This window comes from Cherax quadricarinatus, chromosome 33 (genome assembly GCF_038502225.1).
Source record: "Cherax quadricarinatus isolate ZL_2023a chromosome 33, ASM3850222v1, whole genome shotgun sequence".
NCBI lineage: Eukaryota > Metazoa > Arthropoda > Malacostraca > Decapoda > Parastacidae > Cherax > Cherax quadricarinatus.
Window position 1 is genome coordinate 31,073,671 of NC_091324.1, and position 19,434 is coordinate 31,093,104.

At 42.7% G+C, this 19,434-nt stretch overlaps 1 protein-coding gene across 5 annotated transcripts in view; it reads right to left on the minus strand.

Moving 5' to 3' along the window:
* The window catches only part of LOC128693860 (adenomatous polyposis coli protein-like), a 551,448-nt gene that overhangs the window by 335,078 nt on the left and 196,936 nt on the right, over window positions 1–19,434 (minus strand). For all 5 annotated transcript variants that reach the window (XM_070091007.1, XM_070091006.1, XM_070091003.1 and 2 more), the window contains exon 4: window positions 18,535–18,740. In XM_070091007.1, the coding sequence (XP_069947108.1) occupies window positions 18,535–18,740 (206 nt within the window). The remainder of the gene's footprint in view (window positions 1–18,534; window positions 18,741–19,434) is intronic.

Genomic DNA, 19,434 nt, shown 5'->3' on the forward strand with positions numbered 1-19,434 from the left:
ACTATCAGCTACCCTCTACATGATGGATATTGATTGCACAAACTATCAGCTACCCTCTACATGATGGATATTGATTGCACAAACTATCAGCTACCCTCTACATGATGGATATTGATTGCACAAACTATCAGCTACCCTCTACATGATGGATATTGATTGCACAAACTATCAGCTACCCTCTATATGATGGATATTGATTGCACAAACTATCAGCTACCTTCCACATGATGGATATTGATTGCACAAACTATCAGCTACCTTCCACATGATGGATATTGATTGCACAAACTATCAGCTACCCTCCACATGATGGATATTGACTGCACAAACAATCAGCTATCCTTTACATGATGGATATTGATTTCACAATCAGCTACCCTCTGCATGATGGATATTGATTGCACAAACTATCAGCTACCCTCTACATGATGGATATTGATTGCACACACTATCAGCTACCCTCTACATGATGGATATTGATTGCACAAACTATCAGCTATCCTTTACATGATGGATATTGATTGCACAAACTATCAGCTATCCTTTACATGATGGATATTGATTGCACAAACTATCAGCTATCCTTTACATGATGGATATTGATTGCACAAACTATCAGCTAGCCTTTACATGATGGATATTGATTGCACAAACAATCAGCTACCCTCCACATTGTAATAAAGTTGGTAGAATTACCGACAATATGTAAAGTAAAAGGACACAAGTGCAACCAATGTGATATTTTATTGTGGCAACGTTTCGCTCTCCAGGAGCTTTATCAAGCCATTACAAACAATACATGGACACAGAGGGCATATAAAGGCTCAGAGTGAGGTGCAATACTAGTGAGGTACCATTTCGATGTTCACTAGTGGTAGTAGTAGTAGTAGTAGTGACAAAAGTAATACAATATGGTAGAGCAATTAATTCGTACATGAGTAAAAGGATATAAAAGCTATTACTTGGGTAACATAAAAATAGGTTGGACAAATAAAGACTGGAAAGAGGCAGCCTGTTTCAGTGTTCACTCTCTGTAATGTGCTTTGTGTAGTATAACAGGAGAGACTATGTGATGGCAGGGTTTACTGTTTTCAGGAGGATTCTTGCTAAGACTTCGGAGATGGTGAAGCTGCCGTTGTTTTGTTTAATTGTATTCGAAACAGCGATCAGTGCTGATTCGAGGCACTTGCGTCTGCGGAAATTAGTTTCTTTGATCACTAATTGGGCGTCCCTGAATTTCATGAGATGATTGGAGGAATTTCGGTGTTGTACACAGGCGTTGTTCAAGTTATCGTTCCTACATGCGTAAATGTGTTCACCGAGGCGGGTGTCGAGGTTTCTTGCTGTTTCACCTACGTAAATCTTGTCACAGCCTCCACAGGGTATAGTGTAAACTCCTGCATTGACTGGTTCCTGGTGCTTGGATTTTGTCCTGGTTAGATCCTTTATTGAAGTGCTAGAAGAGATGGCGACTCTGGTGTTTGCTTGTGAAAGTACTTTTGAGACGTTCAGTGCAACCTGAACTAAGCAGTTTGGATGTGACTTCCCTCTTCACAAAAGTACCTACAAAAAAAAGCCATCGAGGTTCTACGACGTAAAGTCAATCAGGACCTTAATCTTCCTCTACCTCCCGGAGATTTTGTTGACTTGATTGAACTCTGTTAATTTCAACTGTTTTTCTTTCAATAACAAGCTCTACAAACAAACCTACGGCATGGGAATGGGGTCCCCCATCAGTGCCGTCCTAGCCAACTTATACATGGAACACCTAGAGTCCGAACACTTCGCCAACATCATCCCTTCAAGCGTCACTTGGTTACGTTACGTGGACGATGTCCTCGTAATAACTCCCAAACGTTTTGATGTACGGGATCTTCAGGCAAGGCTCAACGCAGTTGAGCCGGCGATCCAGTTTACACTAGAAGAAGAGTCCAATGACAAGCTACCTTTCCTCGACATCCTCATTCACAACGTAGACAACAACCTAAGATTTCAAGTTTATCGGAAACCCACCAATAAAAATGATCTCACACACTTCTATTCCAGTCAAGATACCAAGACCAAAAGAGGCATCATCATCGGGTTTTTCCTAAGAGCATACCGAATTTGTAGTCCTGAGTTTCTTGACGAGGAATGTACATACATTCACCAAACATTCACTGAGTTACATTTTCCTTCTTTTTTCATCAAAGATTGCAAGAAAAGAGCTCTTCAGATCATTAATTTTCCACGCATCAACACCACTTCCAACAAAGATATAATTCTTCCCAACAGCCAGGTTGCACTGAACGTCTCAAAAGTACTTTCACAAGCAAACACCAGAGTCGCCATCGCTTCTAGCACTTCAATAAAGGATCTAACCAGGACAAAATCCAAGCACCACGAACCAGTCAATGCAGGAGTTTACACTATACCCTGTGGAGGCTGTGACAAGATTTACGTAGGTGAAACAGCAAGAAACCTCGACACCCGCCTCGGTGAACACATTTACGCATGTAGGAACGATAACTTGAACAACGCCTGTGTACAACATCGAAATTCCTCCAATCATCTCATGAAATTCAGGGACGCCCAATTAGTGATCAAAGAAACTAATTTCCGCAGACGCAAGTGCCTCGAATCAGCACTGATCGCTGTTTCGAATACAATTAAACAAAACAACGGCAGCTTCACCATCTCCGAAGTCTTAGCAAGAATCCTCCTGAAAACAGTAAACCCTGCCATCACATAGTCTCTCCTGTTATACTACACAAAGCACATTACAGAGAGTGAACACTGAAACAGGCTGCCTCTTTCCAGTCTTTATTTGTCCAACCTATTTTTATGTTACCCAAGTAATAGCTTTTATATCCTTTTACTCATGTACGAATTAATTGCTCTACCATATTGTATTACTTTTGTCACTACTACTACTACTACTACTACCACCACCACTAGTGAACATCGAAATGGTACCTCACTAGTATTGCACCTCACTCTGAGCCTTTATATACACTCTGTGTCCATGTATTGTTTGTAATGGCTTGATAAAGCTCCTGGAGAGCGAAACGTTGCCACAATAAAATGTCACATTAGTTGCACTTGTGTCCTTTTACTTTACATACCCTCCACATGATGGATACTTGGTGCACAATGACTACCCACTTCGATGACAAAAAAAAATATTAATTAGAACCAGTCTGAGAAAGCATTAGATATAACAGAATGAAGCTGAACACTTGCCCAGCTGCCACTCTGGACACTATCTACAGCAAGGAAGAGGTAAAGTTTACATCTGGAAGGCTGGCCAAGCACGTCAATAAACCACGAGAAGGGCTTGAAAGATACCGCTGCTGGTGACAGTGAACAGAGTAAACGAGTCGGCCTTAAGTGGAAGAAAAGCGGTAGGAGAGGCTGAGATAGGCCAGGTGAAAGGAAAGAGGCAAGAGTGGTGGGGGTCATGTGGTAAGATACATTGTGGATGATGAGGAACAGAGTAGAGGAAGGGGTGATGTGAGAAACATGCTTGGGATGGAGGTGAAAAAAGATAGTGTGGGAAGGGGAAAAGGGGTTGTGCATGTTGTGGATGATGCTGCGGAGAGGGTAAATGAGGTGGTTCTGGGGTGAGGGTGAGTGGGGTGGTGATGGAAAGGGGAAGGGGGAGGTGCAGGATGTGAGTTGCAGGATGTGGTAGTGGCAGATGATTCTCACCTGCCCAAGGCTTGAAGACTGTAACAAAGTAGCGACACCTGCCAGGTACATACACCACCCAGGTCCCACGCACACCCGTATAAATTACATTATTACACGAATGTATATTTGCCTTTGATGAGTTTAGTTTTTTTTTCTACTCCCTGGGTCAGTCTTGTCTGGGGTGGGTCTCTCTCTCTCTCTCTCTCTCTCTCTCTCTCTCTCTCTCTCTCACACACACACACACACATGCAGCTAGTCAGGGAACATACAATGAAGCAAGTCAACCAACTGGCCACCTGTGTACGTTCTGCTATAGTACAAACTTAGTTTCAGCCTTAACGCCGAGTTTCATGTCTTGACGGAGTTTAAGAATGAGGTGAGAGCCAAAAAAAAAAAAAAAGGTGAACAGTGAATCCAATGAAAGACTTAAAAGTTAAAGAACCCAAATGAGGATTACAAGATGAACACCACAAGACAACTACTGTCAGCTACTAGGAAGGCTTTGAGAGGTCGGATAGGGAAATATTACCTAAGGAAGGCGTATAACGAACACGAGCCTCAAGTAGGTTTCGCCTGTTGAGGTGAAACAGGGAAACTTAGTTGAAAAAACATATAAGAAATTATTTAAAAAATTTTAAGTGTTTTTTTTTCCACCATCATTGCTTTCAGTAAACACTGTGCCACTACCACCAGTGTTCACCCCGCATAAATTTATTGATATCATTATAAGTTGTGTTATAATCTATTAAGAACCATTTCTCCAGTCTCTTGAGTAGAAGAAGAATGTAACGGGTTAGATGAGGAAGTGGTGGCAGCAAGCTTCATACAGATTCAAGAATAGGTACAAGCCCCGCGAGGCCAGAATCAGCGTGTCTGTCAGGGTAGCCTTAGCGAAGGGGGGTCAGGAGGCAAGTCTTGGTCTCCGAAAAGACGCAGAAAATACTTTTTCAGTCTCAAGATTAATAAGACTGGAATGTTCTGGATGAGGATATGAAATTATTATTATAATCTTGAAGACTTGTCCCGAGTGTGTTTCTGATATTGTTTGTTAAGAAGCTGAATAGTCTGGGACCACGGATGTTGATATAATGTTCTCTTATGATACACATGGTGCCCCAACTTTTCACCGAGTTTATTTTACACTTCCTCCAATATCTCACTCCAATATGCTAAGGTTAGTGTTCAGATTTGGGACTAGGCAACCAAGTACTTTCCAGGTATATATTACCATGCATCTTTCTCTCCTTTTCTCCAGTATGTATTTAGGACTATGTAACATTCCCAGTAACTAAAATGCTTTATTACCTTTACTCGGGCTGTAAATCTTTGTATCTGTTCCAGTTCTGATGGTCCGTGAATGAGGTCATCAACACTGAACAATGCTCTAAACGAGAGAGCACAAGTGATTTGAATAGTGCCACCACTGGCACTATTTCCCTAGTTTTGAAAGTTCTCATTATCCACCCTATTTTCCTGGCTGTTGTGACATTAGTCTTATTGTGTTCTTTGAAAGAAAGGTTAGTAGACATAATTACTCCTAGGTCTTTCATGTGTTCCTTTTATTCTATATGATGATCCTCTTGGGTTTTGCATAGTGCCCCTTTTAAATTCTTCATTCTTTCCGTATCTAAGAAGCTGGAATTTATTATCAATGAATGTCATGTTGTTTCCCACCGCTCAGTGGAATATCATGCTTATACCGCAATTTTTCCGTATCTTCTGCCGAGGTGACTTTTATGCTTATTTTGACGTCATAAGCAAATGATTATAAAAAGCTGTTGCGAGTGTTTTTATCTATATGTGCTATGAGGATAGGAAACAGGAGAGGCGTCAGAACCGTGCCTAGGGGTACTGAGCTTTTTACCTTACTAATACAGGATTTTCCTCTGTTTCAAATGTCAGAAAGCTGAAAATCCATATGCCTACCTTCCCCGTTATGCCTATGGCTCTCATTTTGTATGTAATCACCTCAGTGAATACATTTAGGTCATTGAAATTGAACTTCCAGTAGGAATACATTAAACTCTACTATTAAGAGAAAATATACATTTTTAAGTGGTAAACCGCGCGTTGATCGGTATCAAATTATAAAACTATATTACAATTTTTGCAAAGAACAATGCACAAAAATAATAAATAATAAGAGTATCAAGAATAATATTAGCAATACATATAACCGAGAATAACAATTGCGAGGTTCCAATGCTCCATCGATAAATGGTCACCCTTGATTGGTCAGTGGCGGCCATCTTTGTTGTTATTGCCTTTCCCGCGCGATTTATCTTCGAATGTGAGGGGCAAGTAGTAAGAATGGGAGGGGAGAGTTAGGGAAGAATAGGATGGGAGTAGTAGGAGAGAATGGGAGGAGGGGAAGGGATGATCGCATATTTCTAAGACTATTTTCGGGTGGCACACGCCTCACCGCGGTCAATCTTCCCAGCGGTCAGCTTCAACTAGCAAGTTACATACGCTACTATCCAATACTGCCTCAGACCTTCCCTTCCTCCCCTCCCACATCATGATCCTTACATTATGACTGGTCGTCTTTCTTTTCCGTTTTACCCACATTGCACCCCTTCCTTCCCACTCCCTTCGTACTCCTACCTCACATTACACCCTCCTCATTATTCCTGTCATCTTCCCACATAACCATCTCCTTCCTCTTCTACAGCATCCATCCCTCCTCTTGTTTACTCAGCACAATTCGTTCCCACTTCCATTTTTTTCATACTCTCTTCCACAGCTTCATCTCATTACCTGTCTACAACAAATACTTCCATTATACCATAAAACTATCCTTATCTACAAATCTTCCTAACCATATCGGTTCTCCGTCACTTTTCTTTGGGCAGGTGGTCCCATTGCCTTCATAGTTGACAGGAAGTGATGAGAGCAAGCGTCAGTAGTGACAGCATTAGCAATCTTTCCTGTCACAGACACATGTCCGCTTCAAACCTCGAGAATGAAGGGAGAGCACGGACACGCACACAAGATAGGCGTGTGCCACGCACGCCTGCGCCTGTCAGTATTTAACCACCTCACTGTACTATATTATATTTGCGGGATAATAGCTCCTGGGCCAATAATTAACTTCCGCCTTCGCAGCAGGGTTTTTACTTAATCTAAAATAGAGGTATGACTCTAGAGATTCACATACTGGAGCCAGAAGAGAAGTTCAATAGTAGGTTCATAAGGTTGGCCACAGATTTAGGAAAAGAGTTGTAGAAGTTATCTTCTGTCCCAAGACTGATGCAATGATAATTGTTTGCCACAGCAACACCAGGGAGCTTTTTGCTAACCTCTAGCCTACCAAATGGGCATGACCTACTTCCAATACCTGGAGTGTTTCGGGAGTCAACGCCCCCGCGGCTCGGCCCATGACCAAGCCTCGCGGTGGATGGGGGCCTGATCAACCAGGCTGTTACTGCCGGCCGCACCAAGGTAAAAGAGCAGGTATAAGGTACATTACTGGTAGGCCCCGCCCACATGTGACCACGTCTTTACCCAATGCATCTCTGCATATCATCTGTAACTCCACTGCTATATCTGTTGGCCCATTTTATGAGTGACCTACTTAGGCTAATGAGGCCTGCCTAAATGTGATGCTATCTTCAATTGCTGCATCCGCATTTATTGACCAAATATGCGCAGGCGAATTGTCTCGTAATAGAAACCCAAGTGTTGTACCTGTGTCTTAATCATCAACAAGTCAGTATCACATACTCTTGATGCAATGACACAGCGATACTGAAGGAGAGAACAAGAGAGGAATATTATAATGACACAATACTCCGGACATCAACGGAGCGGACACTAGCATGGGACAGTAAAGAGAAGGAATAAGCTAGTTGAAAATATAACAAAGTTTTGACTGCATACACATATTTAATAGAAGATCTATCACGAACTAAAGATACAGGTGAATCTGTAATCTTCCATCATGTACCTCGGTTGGCAGTGCACTCACCTCACGTACTGAGTGTCCGTGGTTCGATCCCCGGCACGGGTGAAAACGTTGGGCATGTGTCCCATGTTCACTTAGCAATAAACAGGTGCCTGGGTGTTAGTCGACTGCAGTGGGCTCTGAAATAAGCTGAGGTAGGTTATAATAACCCTTAGCCTGTAAAACTGATCAGTGTGAAAAAAAAATATATACATATATTTAAAATTTAAAACAAATGATACCGTGTCAGGTTTTTCCTGACCAATAAACTAACATCTCTTTACATACATTTTAGTTTGTAAATATAGCCTCTTGTGTTTCAGTATCTACCTGTGGGTTTATCACACTCACCACTCCCATTACACTTGTAAGAAAATAATGAGCACTGCAGTATATCTACAGGCTAAGCCATGTCACTGGTGTATTTGCCACATCAGCCTGCGCACCATAACTGCACTACACTACACCATATCCACAACACACCAAGCACAACACAAAACTTCCTGTCACATACTCTCCCGCCTGCCTTCCCGTCCATGTTTCCGGCCCACCGCACCCACACCCTCTGCCCACCTCACAAACTTATCCACACCTCACACTCAGGATTTACCCACCTCATCCACTCCCCAAAACCCCTGCCTAAAACTCGCTCACATACACTGTGCACCTCGCACACTTCAATAGCACAGTCGACATTACACATTCTGTAATACGTCCATAATGCACCTCACTGCAACATGTACATTGTGCCTCACCTGCGCTCCCTCACTTCTACACCATCACCTGTTGTTTCATACGCCCACGAGTACTGCCCACCCACCCACTTCACTCCTCCAACCAATGTCAAGTATATATCCACCCATCCACTGTTCCCTTCCCCAACACACATACAATATATATCCAATGCTCTCTCATCATTTCACCACCACACAATAACTCCTCCCTCCACCACCAATACCATCACACACACACACACACACACACACACACACACACACACACACACACACACACACACACAATAACCTTCCCTCAGCCAACACCACCACACACAATAGCCCTTCCTTCTACACACTGACCCTTCCCTCCACCACTACTACATACACTGACCCTTCCCTCCAACACCACCACACACATTGACCCTTCCCTCCACCACTACCACATACACTGACCCTTCCCTCCACCACCACCACATACACTGACCCTTCCCTCCACCAACACCACACATACTGACCCTTCCCTCCACCACCACCACACACTGTCCCTTCCCTCCACCACCACGCGCACTGACCCTCCACCATCACACACACTGACTTCCCTCCGCCTCCACACACATTGACTTTCCCCTCCACCACCACCACGACACACTGACCCCTCCACTACCATCACCACACGAATTCTTCCCTCCACCACCAACACCTCCACACACTGACCCGTACCCTCCACCACACCCACAACGCCCACCTCCATCAAGTAGTACTGCTTGCCACATGGGCGTACACCACTGTCAAAACACAAGAGGGGTGGGTGAGGGGTGGGTGGGGGGTGGAGGGGGGCAGGAGAGGGTAAACATGTCACCAAAACCGCACTAGTCGTAGCGTCTGCAACAGCTGTGAGGGGTCACAGTGCCAAACTCCCTGGTGAGTGCCAGTCACCATGCCCGTCACGGCTCCGGGGAGACACAGTGAGGGGAGAGGAGTGTGTTTGGTGCGTCCTTACACAACAACAAGCAGGGAAGGTCCGAGGGGAAGTATGCGACTGAGGCTCCGGCCCCCACAACAGGAGAGGGGAAACTGTGCGACCAAGGCGCCATCTGTGCCGCGCGCAACCTTATTGATTGTTAGGGCGCCACTGCTGCCTCCACCACAACTGCTGCCTCCACCACCACCACTACTGCTGCTGCTGCCTCCTCCACCACCACTGCTGCCTCCGCCACCACTACTGCTGCCTCCACCACCACCACTGCTGCCTCCACCACCACTACTGCTGCCTCCACCACCACCACTGCTGCCTCCACCATCACTGCTGCCTCCACCACCACTACTGCTGCCTCCACCACCACTACTGCTGCCTCCACCACCACCACTGCTGCCTCCACCACCACTACTGCTGCTGCCTCCACCACCACCACCACCTGCTGCCTCCACCACCACCACCACTGTTGCCTCCACCACCACCACTGCTGCTGCCTCCACCACCACCACTGCTGCCTCCACCACCACCACTGCTGCTGCCTCCACCACCACCACTGCTGCTGCCTGCACCACCACCACTGCTGCTGCCTCCACCACCACCACTACTGCCTCCACCACCACCACTGCTGCCTCCACCATCACCACCACTGCTGCCTCCACCACCACCACTGCTGCCTCCACCATCACCACTGCTGCTGCCTCCACCACCACCACTGCCTCCACCACCACCACTGCTGCCTCCACCACTGCTACCTCTACCACCACTACCACTGCTGCCTCCACCACCACCACTGCTCCCTCCACCACTGCTACCTCTACCACCACTACCACTGCTGCCTCCACCACCACCACTGCTGCTGCCTCCACCATCACCACTGCCTCCACCACCACCACTGCTGCTACGTCCACCACAACCACTGCTACCTCCACCACCACTACCACTGCTGCCTCCACCACCACCACTGCTGCTGCCTCCATCACCACTGCCTCCACCACCACCACTGCTACGTCCACCACAACCACTGCTACCTCCACCACCACTACCACTGCTGCCTCCACCATTATCACTACTGCTTGCACCACCAAGAATATCTCCACCACTTTCACCACCACCACTGCTGTCTCCTCCACCACCAGCACCACCACCACTGCTGCCTTCACCACCACCTACTCCTCCTTCACCACCACTTACTCCTCCAACATCACCACCACACTCATCACCACTACCACCACAATCACCCCCTCCCTACATGCTGCTGCAGCTGCTGTTGCCACATAAGCCACATCACATCACATTATACACACATCACGCACATGTTTGAATATACAAGCACACGCTAGTTTCAGCTACACACACACACGTTTTAATACATACATGTATACATAAATATAATGACCTGAAGGACACCTGAACATTTCTACTTAAATCTATTTGAATAATTTTATTCTACTCCACTGTATTATTTTTAAGCATTTATTTTTAATACACTTTTATGAGAGAATTACAGACATATACAATTGAAATACATTGACGTATATTTAAATTGCAGTATACTTCGCGCTGCTCAGAGGCTTGTGGAGAACCCAGGATGTAACAGGCATTTTCCCCTTGGATCGCCATACTGAGACTATATAAGGGAAAGGTGGCGACCCTTGAATTTCTAGATTTTTTCGATGAGCTTGCAACCCAGCTCCGAGGAAATTTGTGGCACTTTTTACCTAGAAGCCAGGGGTCTCTGATGTATTAAGGCGAAGCAATACTGGCTGGACAAGTGTTTATACTTGCTAAGCTTGTGTTCTTCCCTATAATCAGTTCTACCCTGCTGACCCGCACTAAATGAAATGCATATGCCCGCAAGGGTAGATGCCTTTGTATAGTTCCATACTAGCTGTCTGCCATTCTTCCAAGAATATAATGTGATCTCGTCTGGGTGTTTGGCAAGTGTATTTTGGGTACTGGAAAATAAAGATCGAAGTTTTCAGCAGGGCTCTTGGCTGTAGCTGAACATCTCTCGATTTCCTTGACCTCACTGCCTCTAGCATGCAATCCTTTGGAACTTGCGCAGTTTAGGCCCTGCAAACAATATTGGTCAGCTATCATTCAGTCGCAAACATACTTGTACTCAATGTGAGTGGAGAGCAGCATGGTGACGAACTACTGCAACGAAAAGGACCCGTGAGTCAAGACATATGTCAGTCGCAGAGACGGGAACTGTCAGGGAAAAATAATTTAAAGTGATGTACACTCACAGCTAAAAGGTGAGCTCCCTTCTTCTTTGGAGTTTACACCTTGAACATAGCTACATAATCTTTTCCATGTGGGGTTATCTCAGCTGTACTCACCGTGGCTCACGGTTTCACCTTATCTTGTAGTCTGGGCTATAAGGCTATCCCATAGTCAGCTGTCACCTGTACAGCTGGGGTCATCCAACCCTGCTAAATTACCTACATTTTCAGGAAAAGTTTGCCAAACTAGTTTACTGGATATACTGCAGAAGGATAAGAAGGCTTGCAAGGCAATCTATGAGGCCATACGTATACCCACGCCGCCAAACCTGAGTGGAAGTCTCTCTACTCCCACTGTGAGTCCTCTTGAGAAATGTAAACTAATTTCATCGCATGGATGTTAGAAGGCTATCACATATTAGGTGCAACGTTATATGTTTTCTTATTAACACATCGGCTGTTTCCCACCAAGGCAGAGTGGCCCGAAAAAGAATAAACACTTTCATCATCTTTCACTCCATCACTGTCTTACCAGAGGCGTGCCTACACTACAAATTAAAAAACTGCAACATATCAATACCCTCTGCTTCAGGATGCAGGCACTGTAAATCCCATGTAGAGAACTCAAGTCCGGCTAACCGGTTTTCCCTGAATACATAGTATATATATATATATATATATATATATATATATATATATATATATATATATATATATATATATATATATATATATATATATATATATTATTTATTATCACTCTGGCTGATTCCCACCAAGGCAGGGTGGCCCGAAAAAGAAAAACTTTCACCATCATTCACTCCATCACTGTCTTGCCAGAAGGGTGCTTTACACTACAGTTTTTAAACTGCAACATTAACACCCCTCCTTCAGAGTGCAGGCACTGTACTTCCCATCTCCAGGACTCAAGTCCGGCCTGCCGGTTTCCCTGAACCCCTTCATAAATGTTACTTTGCTCACACTCCAACAGCACGTCAAGTATTAAAAACCATTCGTCTCCATTCACTCCTATGAAACACGCTCACGCACGCCTGCTGGAAGTCCAAGCCCCTCGCACACAAAACCTCCTTTACCCCCTCCCTCCAACCTTTCCTAGGCCGACCCCTACCCCGCCTTCCTTCCACTACAGACTGATACACTCTTGAAGTCATTCTGTTTCGCTCCATTCTCTCTACATGTCCGAACCACCTCAACAACCCTTCCTCAGCCCTCTGGACAACAGTTTTGTTAATCCCACACCTCCTCCTAACTTCCAAACTACGAATTCTCTGCATTATATTCACACCACACATTGCCCTCAGACATGACATCTCCACTGCCTCCAGCCTTCTCCTCGCTGCAACATTCATCACCCATGCTTCACACCCATATAAGAGTGTTGGTAAAACTATACTCTCATACATTCCCCTCTTTGCCTCCAAGGACAAAGTTCTTTGTCTCCACAGACTCCTAAGTGCACCACTCACCCTTTTCCCCTCATCAATTCTATGATTCACCTCATCCTTCATAGACCCATCCGCTGACACGTCCACTCCCAAATATCTGAATACATTCACCTCCTCCTTACACTCTCCCTCCAATCTGATATCCAATCTTTCATCACCTAATATTTTTGTTATCCTCATAACCTTACTCTTTCCTGTATTCACTTTTAATTTTCTTCTTTTGCACACCCTACCAAATTCATCCACCAATCTCTGCAACTTCTCTTCAGAATCTCCCAAGAGCACAGTGTCATCAGCAAAGAGCAACTGTGACAACTCCCACTTTATGTGTGATTCTTCATCTTTTAACTCCACGCCTCTTGTCAAGACCCTCGCATTTACTTCTCTTACAACCCCATCTATAAATATATTAAACCACGGTGACATCACACATCCTTGTCTAAGGCCTACTTTTACTGGGAAATAATTTCCCTCTTTCCTATGTACTCTAACTTGAGCCTCACTATCCTCGTAAAAACTCTTCACTGTTTTCAGTAACCTACCTCCTACACCATACACCTGCAACATCTGCCACATTGCCCCCCTATCCACCCTGTCATACGCCTTTTCGAAATCCATAAATGCCACAAAGACCTCTTTAGCCTTATCTAAATACTGTTCACTTATATGTTTCACTGTAAACACCTGGTCCACACACCCCCTACCTTTCCTAAAGCCTCCTTGTTCATCCGCTATCCTATTCTCAGTCTTACTTTTAATTCTTTCAATAATAACTCTACCATACACTTTACCAGGTATACTCAACAGACTTATCCCCCTATAATTTTTGCACTCTCTTTTGTCCCCTTTGCCTTTATACAAAGGAACTATGCATGCTCTCTGCCAATCCCTAGGTACCTTACCCTCTTCCATACATTTATTAAATAATTGCACCAACCACTCCAAAACTATATCCCCACCTGCTTTTAACATTTCTATCTTTATCCCATCAATCCCGGCTGCCTTACCCCCTTTCATTTTACCTACTGCCTCACGAACTCCCCCACACTCACAACTATACACGAAATCACAGCTTCCCTATCTTCATCAACATTTAACAATTCCTCAAAATATTCCCTCCATCTTCCCAATACCTCTAACTCTCCATTTAATAACTCTCCTCTCCTATTTTTAACTGACAAATCCATTTGTTCTCTAGGCTTCCTTAACTTGTTAGTCTCACTCCAAAACTTTTTCTTATTTTCAACAAAATTTGTTGATAACATCTCACCCACTCTCTCATTTGCTCTCTTTTTACAATGCTTCACCACTCTCTTAACCTCTCTCTTTTTCTCCATATACTCTTCCCTCCTTGCATCACTTCTACTTTGTAAAAACTTCTCATAACGCTAACTTTTTCTCCCTTACTACTCTCTTTACATCATTCCACCAATCGCTCCTCTTCCCTCCCGCACCCACTTTCCTGTAACCACAAACTTCTGCTGAACACTCTAACACTACATTTTTAAACCTACCCCATACCTCTTCGACCCCATTGCCTATGCTCTCATTAGCCCATCTATCCTCCAATAGCTGTTTATATCTTTCCTTAACTGCCTCCTCTTTTAGTTTATAAACCTTCACCTCTCTCTTCCCTGATGCTTCTATTCTCCTTGTACCCCATCTACCTTTTACTCTCAGTGTAGCTACAACTAGAAAGTGATCTGATATATCTGTGGCCCCTCTATAAACATGTACATCCTGAAGTCTACTCAACAGTCTTTTATCTACCAATACATAATCCAACAAACTACTATCATTTCGCCCTACATCATATCTTGTATACTTATTTATCCTTTTTTTCTTAAAATATGTATTACCTATAACTAAATCCCTTTCTATACAAAGTTCAATCAAAGGGCTCCCATTATCATTTACACCTGGCACCCCAAACTTACCTACCACACCCTCTCTAAAAGTTTCTCCTACTTTAGCATTCAGGTCCCCTACCACAATTACTCTCTCACTTGGTTCAAAGGCTCCTATACATTCACTTAACATCTCCCAAAATCTCTCTGTCTCTGCATTCTTCTCTTCTCCAGGTGCATACACGCTTATTATGACCCACTTTTCGCATCCAACCTTTACTTTAATCCACATAATTCTTGTATTTACACATTCATATTCTCTTTTCTCCTTCCATAACTGATCCTTCAACATTACTGCTACCCCTTCCTTTGCTCTAACTCTCTCAGATACTCCAGATTTAATCCCATTTATTTCCCCCCACCGAAACTCCCCTACCCCCTTCAGCTTTGTTTCGCTTAGGGCCAGGACATCCAACTTCTTTTCATTCATAACATCAGCAATCATCTGTTTCTTGTCATCTGCACTACATCCACGCACATTCAAGCATCCCAGTTTTATAAAGTTTTTCTTCTTCTCTTTTTTTAGTAAATGTCTACAGGAGAAGGGGTTACTAGCCCATTGCTCCCGGCATTTTAGTCGCCTCATACGACACGCATGGCTTACGGAGGAAAGATTCTTTTCCACTTCCCCATGGACAATAGAAGAAATAAAGAACAAGAGCTATGTAGAAAAAGGAGAAAAACCTAGATGTATGTATATATATATATGCATGTGCATGTCTGTGAAGTGTGACCGAAGTGTAAGTTGGAGTAGCAAGATATCCCTGTTATCTAGCGTGTTTATGAGACAGAAAAAGACACCAGCAATCCTACCATCATGCAAAACAGTTACAGGTTTCTGTTTCACAGTCATCTGGCAGGACGGTAGTACTTCCCTGGGTGGTTGCTGTCTACCAACCTACTACCTATAAATATATATATATATATATATATATATATATATATATATATATATATATCTATATATATATATATATATATATATATTAACAAATAGGCCGTCTCCCACCGAGGCAGGGTGACCCAAAAAGAAAGAAAATCCCCAAAAAGAACATACTTTCATCATCATTCAACACTTTCACCTCACTCACACATAATCACTGTTTTTGCAGAGGTGCTCAGAACACAACAGTTTAGAAGCATATACGTATAAAGATACACAACATATCCCTCCAAACTGCCAATATCCCAAACCCCTCCTTTAGAGTGCAGGCATTGTACTTCCCATTTCCAGGACTCAAGTCCGGCTATATAAAAATAACCGGTTTCCCTGAATCCCTTCACTAAATATTACCCTGCTCACACTCCAACAGATCGTCAGGTCCCAAATACCATTCGTCTCTATTCACTCCTATCTAACACGCTCACACTCACACACACACACACACACACACACACACACACACACATATATATATATATATATATATATATATATATATATATATATATATATATATATATATATATATATATATGCAGGGGGAGTTGAATGATAGATCTAGGCCTTTCCTGTTACAATTAACATATCAAGGGCTTGCAATGCTGCAGAGAAGAGGTGATGGTCCAAACAAATACGATCACAGGAAGCCAAATTAACCAATTAGGCCTAATTACCCTGTAAAGATATCTTTTAAAAAATATGTATTTCACATAAATACAATTAGTTACACATATTTCAGGTGATTACAATTGACTTATTTCCATGTATCTATAAATATTTTACAGTTTATTCAAATAAAGATGGCTAGTGCTTGTAGCCTCTTTGCGACAGTTTATCACGTTTCATTTATTTATTTTTTACCATCACCGACAAGACACAATTGTAAGTGTGCTCCAGTTTACCCTAAAACTGACGTTTTCTTTATCGTTTGAAAGCTTCGTTTTCTCTTACAACTTCGATGGCTAACATAAATGTTTTAAGAAGTTGGTATATTCATACTTCTACTACATTCAAGTCCTTTTATTCAAAAACGTTTCTGATAAAACAGTTTAGTTTCTGCTAAGAATACGGTTATATTTTTGTCAGAGCCGTATTTGCTCTAAATAAGTTTATTTAAAGGACCCCAATGGAAATAAGTCACTCTGTCTGACTTTTTGAGTTATCCTAGGTTCTCTACACATATGCTGCTATGTATGATAATTCTATGTAACTGTATTTGTGTATACCTGAATAAACTTACTTACTTACTTAATTACCGATACATACAAATAGTCACAAATTATCATACACAGTGACATGTGTAAATTACCTTGGGTTATGCTGCGTAATTTACACACATGTTACTATGTATGATAATTTGAGTAACTGTATTTGTGTGTACCTGTACCTAAATAAACTTACTTAAAAGGACTCCAATGGAAATAAGTCACTGACTTTTTTGGGTTATCCTAGGCGATCTACATATATGCTATGTATAAGAATCTATGTAACTATATTTATGTGTACCTAAACCTGAATAAACTTACTAATCTCCCTAGACAGCAACCATGATGAGTTTGGCATAAGAATTAACAAATAGGCTTTTACTGTACATCAAAACAAAAGTCATCCTAACAGGGCTTCCATTAACTAAAGACAATGAGATTTACTCCTTTATTATTACTGATTCTATGTCATCACTAACTCCATATGAGTCACATAATGACAACTGGAAAATTCAGGAATAAATGAAAAATCCGAGAAAGGAGGAAATGTACAATTCCCATGGATTTCAACTCGCATGGAATTGCTTGATCGCCCATTTACCGAGAAATTTAGAGACGGTATAATAACTCACGTGATATGTCAAGGTAAAAAGTAGATATTATATTTCTACGTGTAACTGACAAAATATAAATCGAGAATATCCGCTCATTACTCCAGTTAAGCCCCTTTTTGTGGTCCAGTTCCCAGGCATTTTTCTTTTGTATTTATAACCTCTTGCACTACCATCCACAGTATGGATGTGTGGTGCACAGCAAACTTGATATTTAGGTAGCAAAATCTAAGGTCTATCCGAATAGCCATATAACACATGACAATTGACAACTTCCCACTTGTTCTGCAAAAAAAAATCTTGCAGAGAGGGAAATAAAAATATTTCATATTTAATACAACGAAAGTACAAAATCTAGATCCTTTTGTGGCATACAGCCTAACTTGGTAAATAATAAGATGCACACAAGTTTGCTGAAGAACCATACATGGTACGTAGAATAAATCCTTAGTATGAAGAATCACAGTGAACCTTGATATGCAGAAGGAACAGGCCATAGTGTGCGTGCAGATGATAAGACTGCAGGTCGTATGCAGGACCAGACTACACTTTATAAGGAGAACCAGATGATAGCTTGTATGCAGGAGGACCAGGCCAGTTCGCTTTCCAGAAAGACGAGACTACAGCTTATATGCAGGAGAACCAGACCGTTTGTTTGCAGGAAGTAGAAACACTGACCACAGCTTATATGCATGACCAGATCACTGCTTGTATACAGAAGACCCAGACCGTTTGTTTGCAGGAAGTAGAAACACTGACCACAGCTTATATGCATGACCAGATCACTGCTTGTATACAGAAGACCAGAGCCCTGTTTATATAAAGAAAAACCAAACTTAACACCAAAGCAGCACAATGGGTACTCACCAGTGTTGGAGTTGAAGTCAGCCAGTAGGTCGTGGTTGTCGATGAAGTCGTTGATGGAGCTAGTGACGGAGGTCCTGCCGCTCATGGGCCCTGGCACCGAGGTCGTGTTAGAATTGATATTGTCGTTCAGGAATTCACTAAGGTTGTTATTAAGCAACACTCCAGAGAGTGTTGCGTTATTTGTCAACGGGTGGGGGCTGCCGGACCTGCAACAGGGACAACTCATAAGCAATTAAATTTCAAGAACTTTAAACAAGAGCTAAAACAAAGCTAAATCTGCGATCCTTATATATTTTCAGGCCTTAAGAGGGATGGCAAAAATAGGGATTTGAAGGCCTGGAATAGATGGAGAAGTGGAAAAAGGTTGTGGGAATTGTACGGAAGTAGCTCAGAACATGTGTGTTAACGTCAATGAAATTCCACAAACTTGAAAATAGTATTACATTCTTCTGGGAAAGTATCCATTTCAATGATTCATTTGAAAATGGGTGAAAACAAATATAATGGTGAGGACGATACATTTGGAAATTGCTGTTCTGTAGTAGAGTTATTCTGTTCATTAACCTCAGCCAAAAAATTATATTCTTTAAGGATGACTGTAGTTAAGGTCAGAGTCTTAGAGGCTTCTTCTCGTTCTCCAGTCCATTCATACCTTTATATGTAGACTGATATTTACAAGCACTTCCTGCAATACTTCCTTTACACCGAAAAGTTGCAATGCTTCCTTGCAATTGTTTGGGCATGAGTAGGTGTTAAATGTTTTCTGGAAGGTGTGACTGTACACCATTATTTAAATCAATAACAAACGTCTTACAAGACTCAAAACACAAATAACCCGCACGTAAAAGAGAGAAGCTCACGACGACGTTTCGGTCCGTCTTGGACCATTTACAAAGTCAC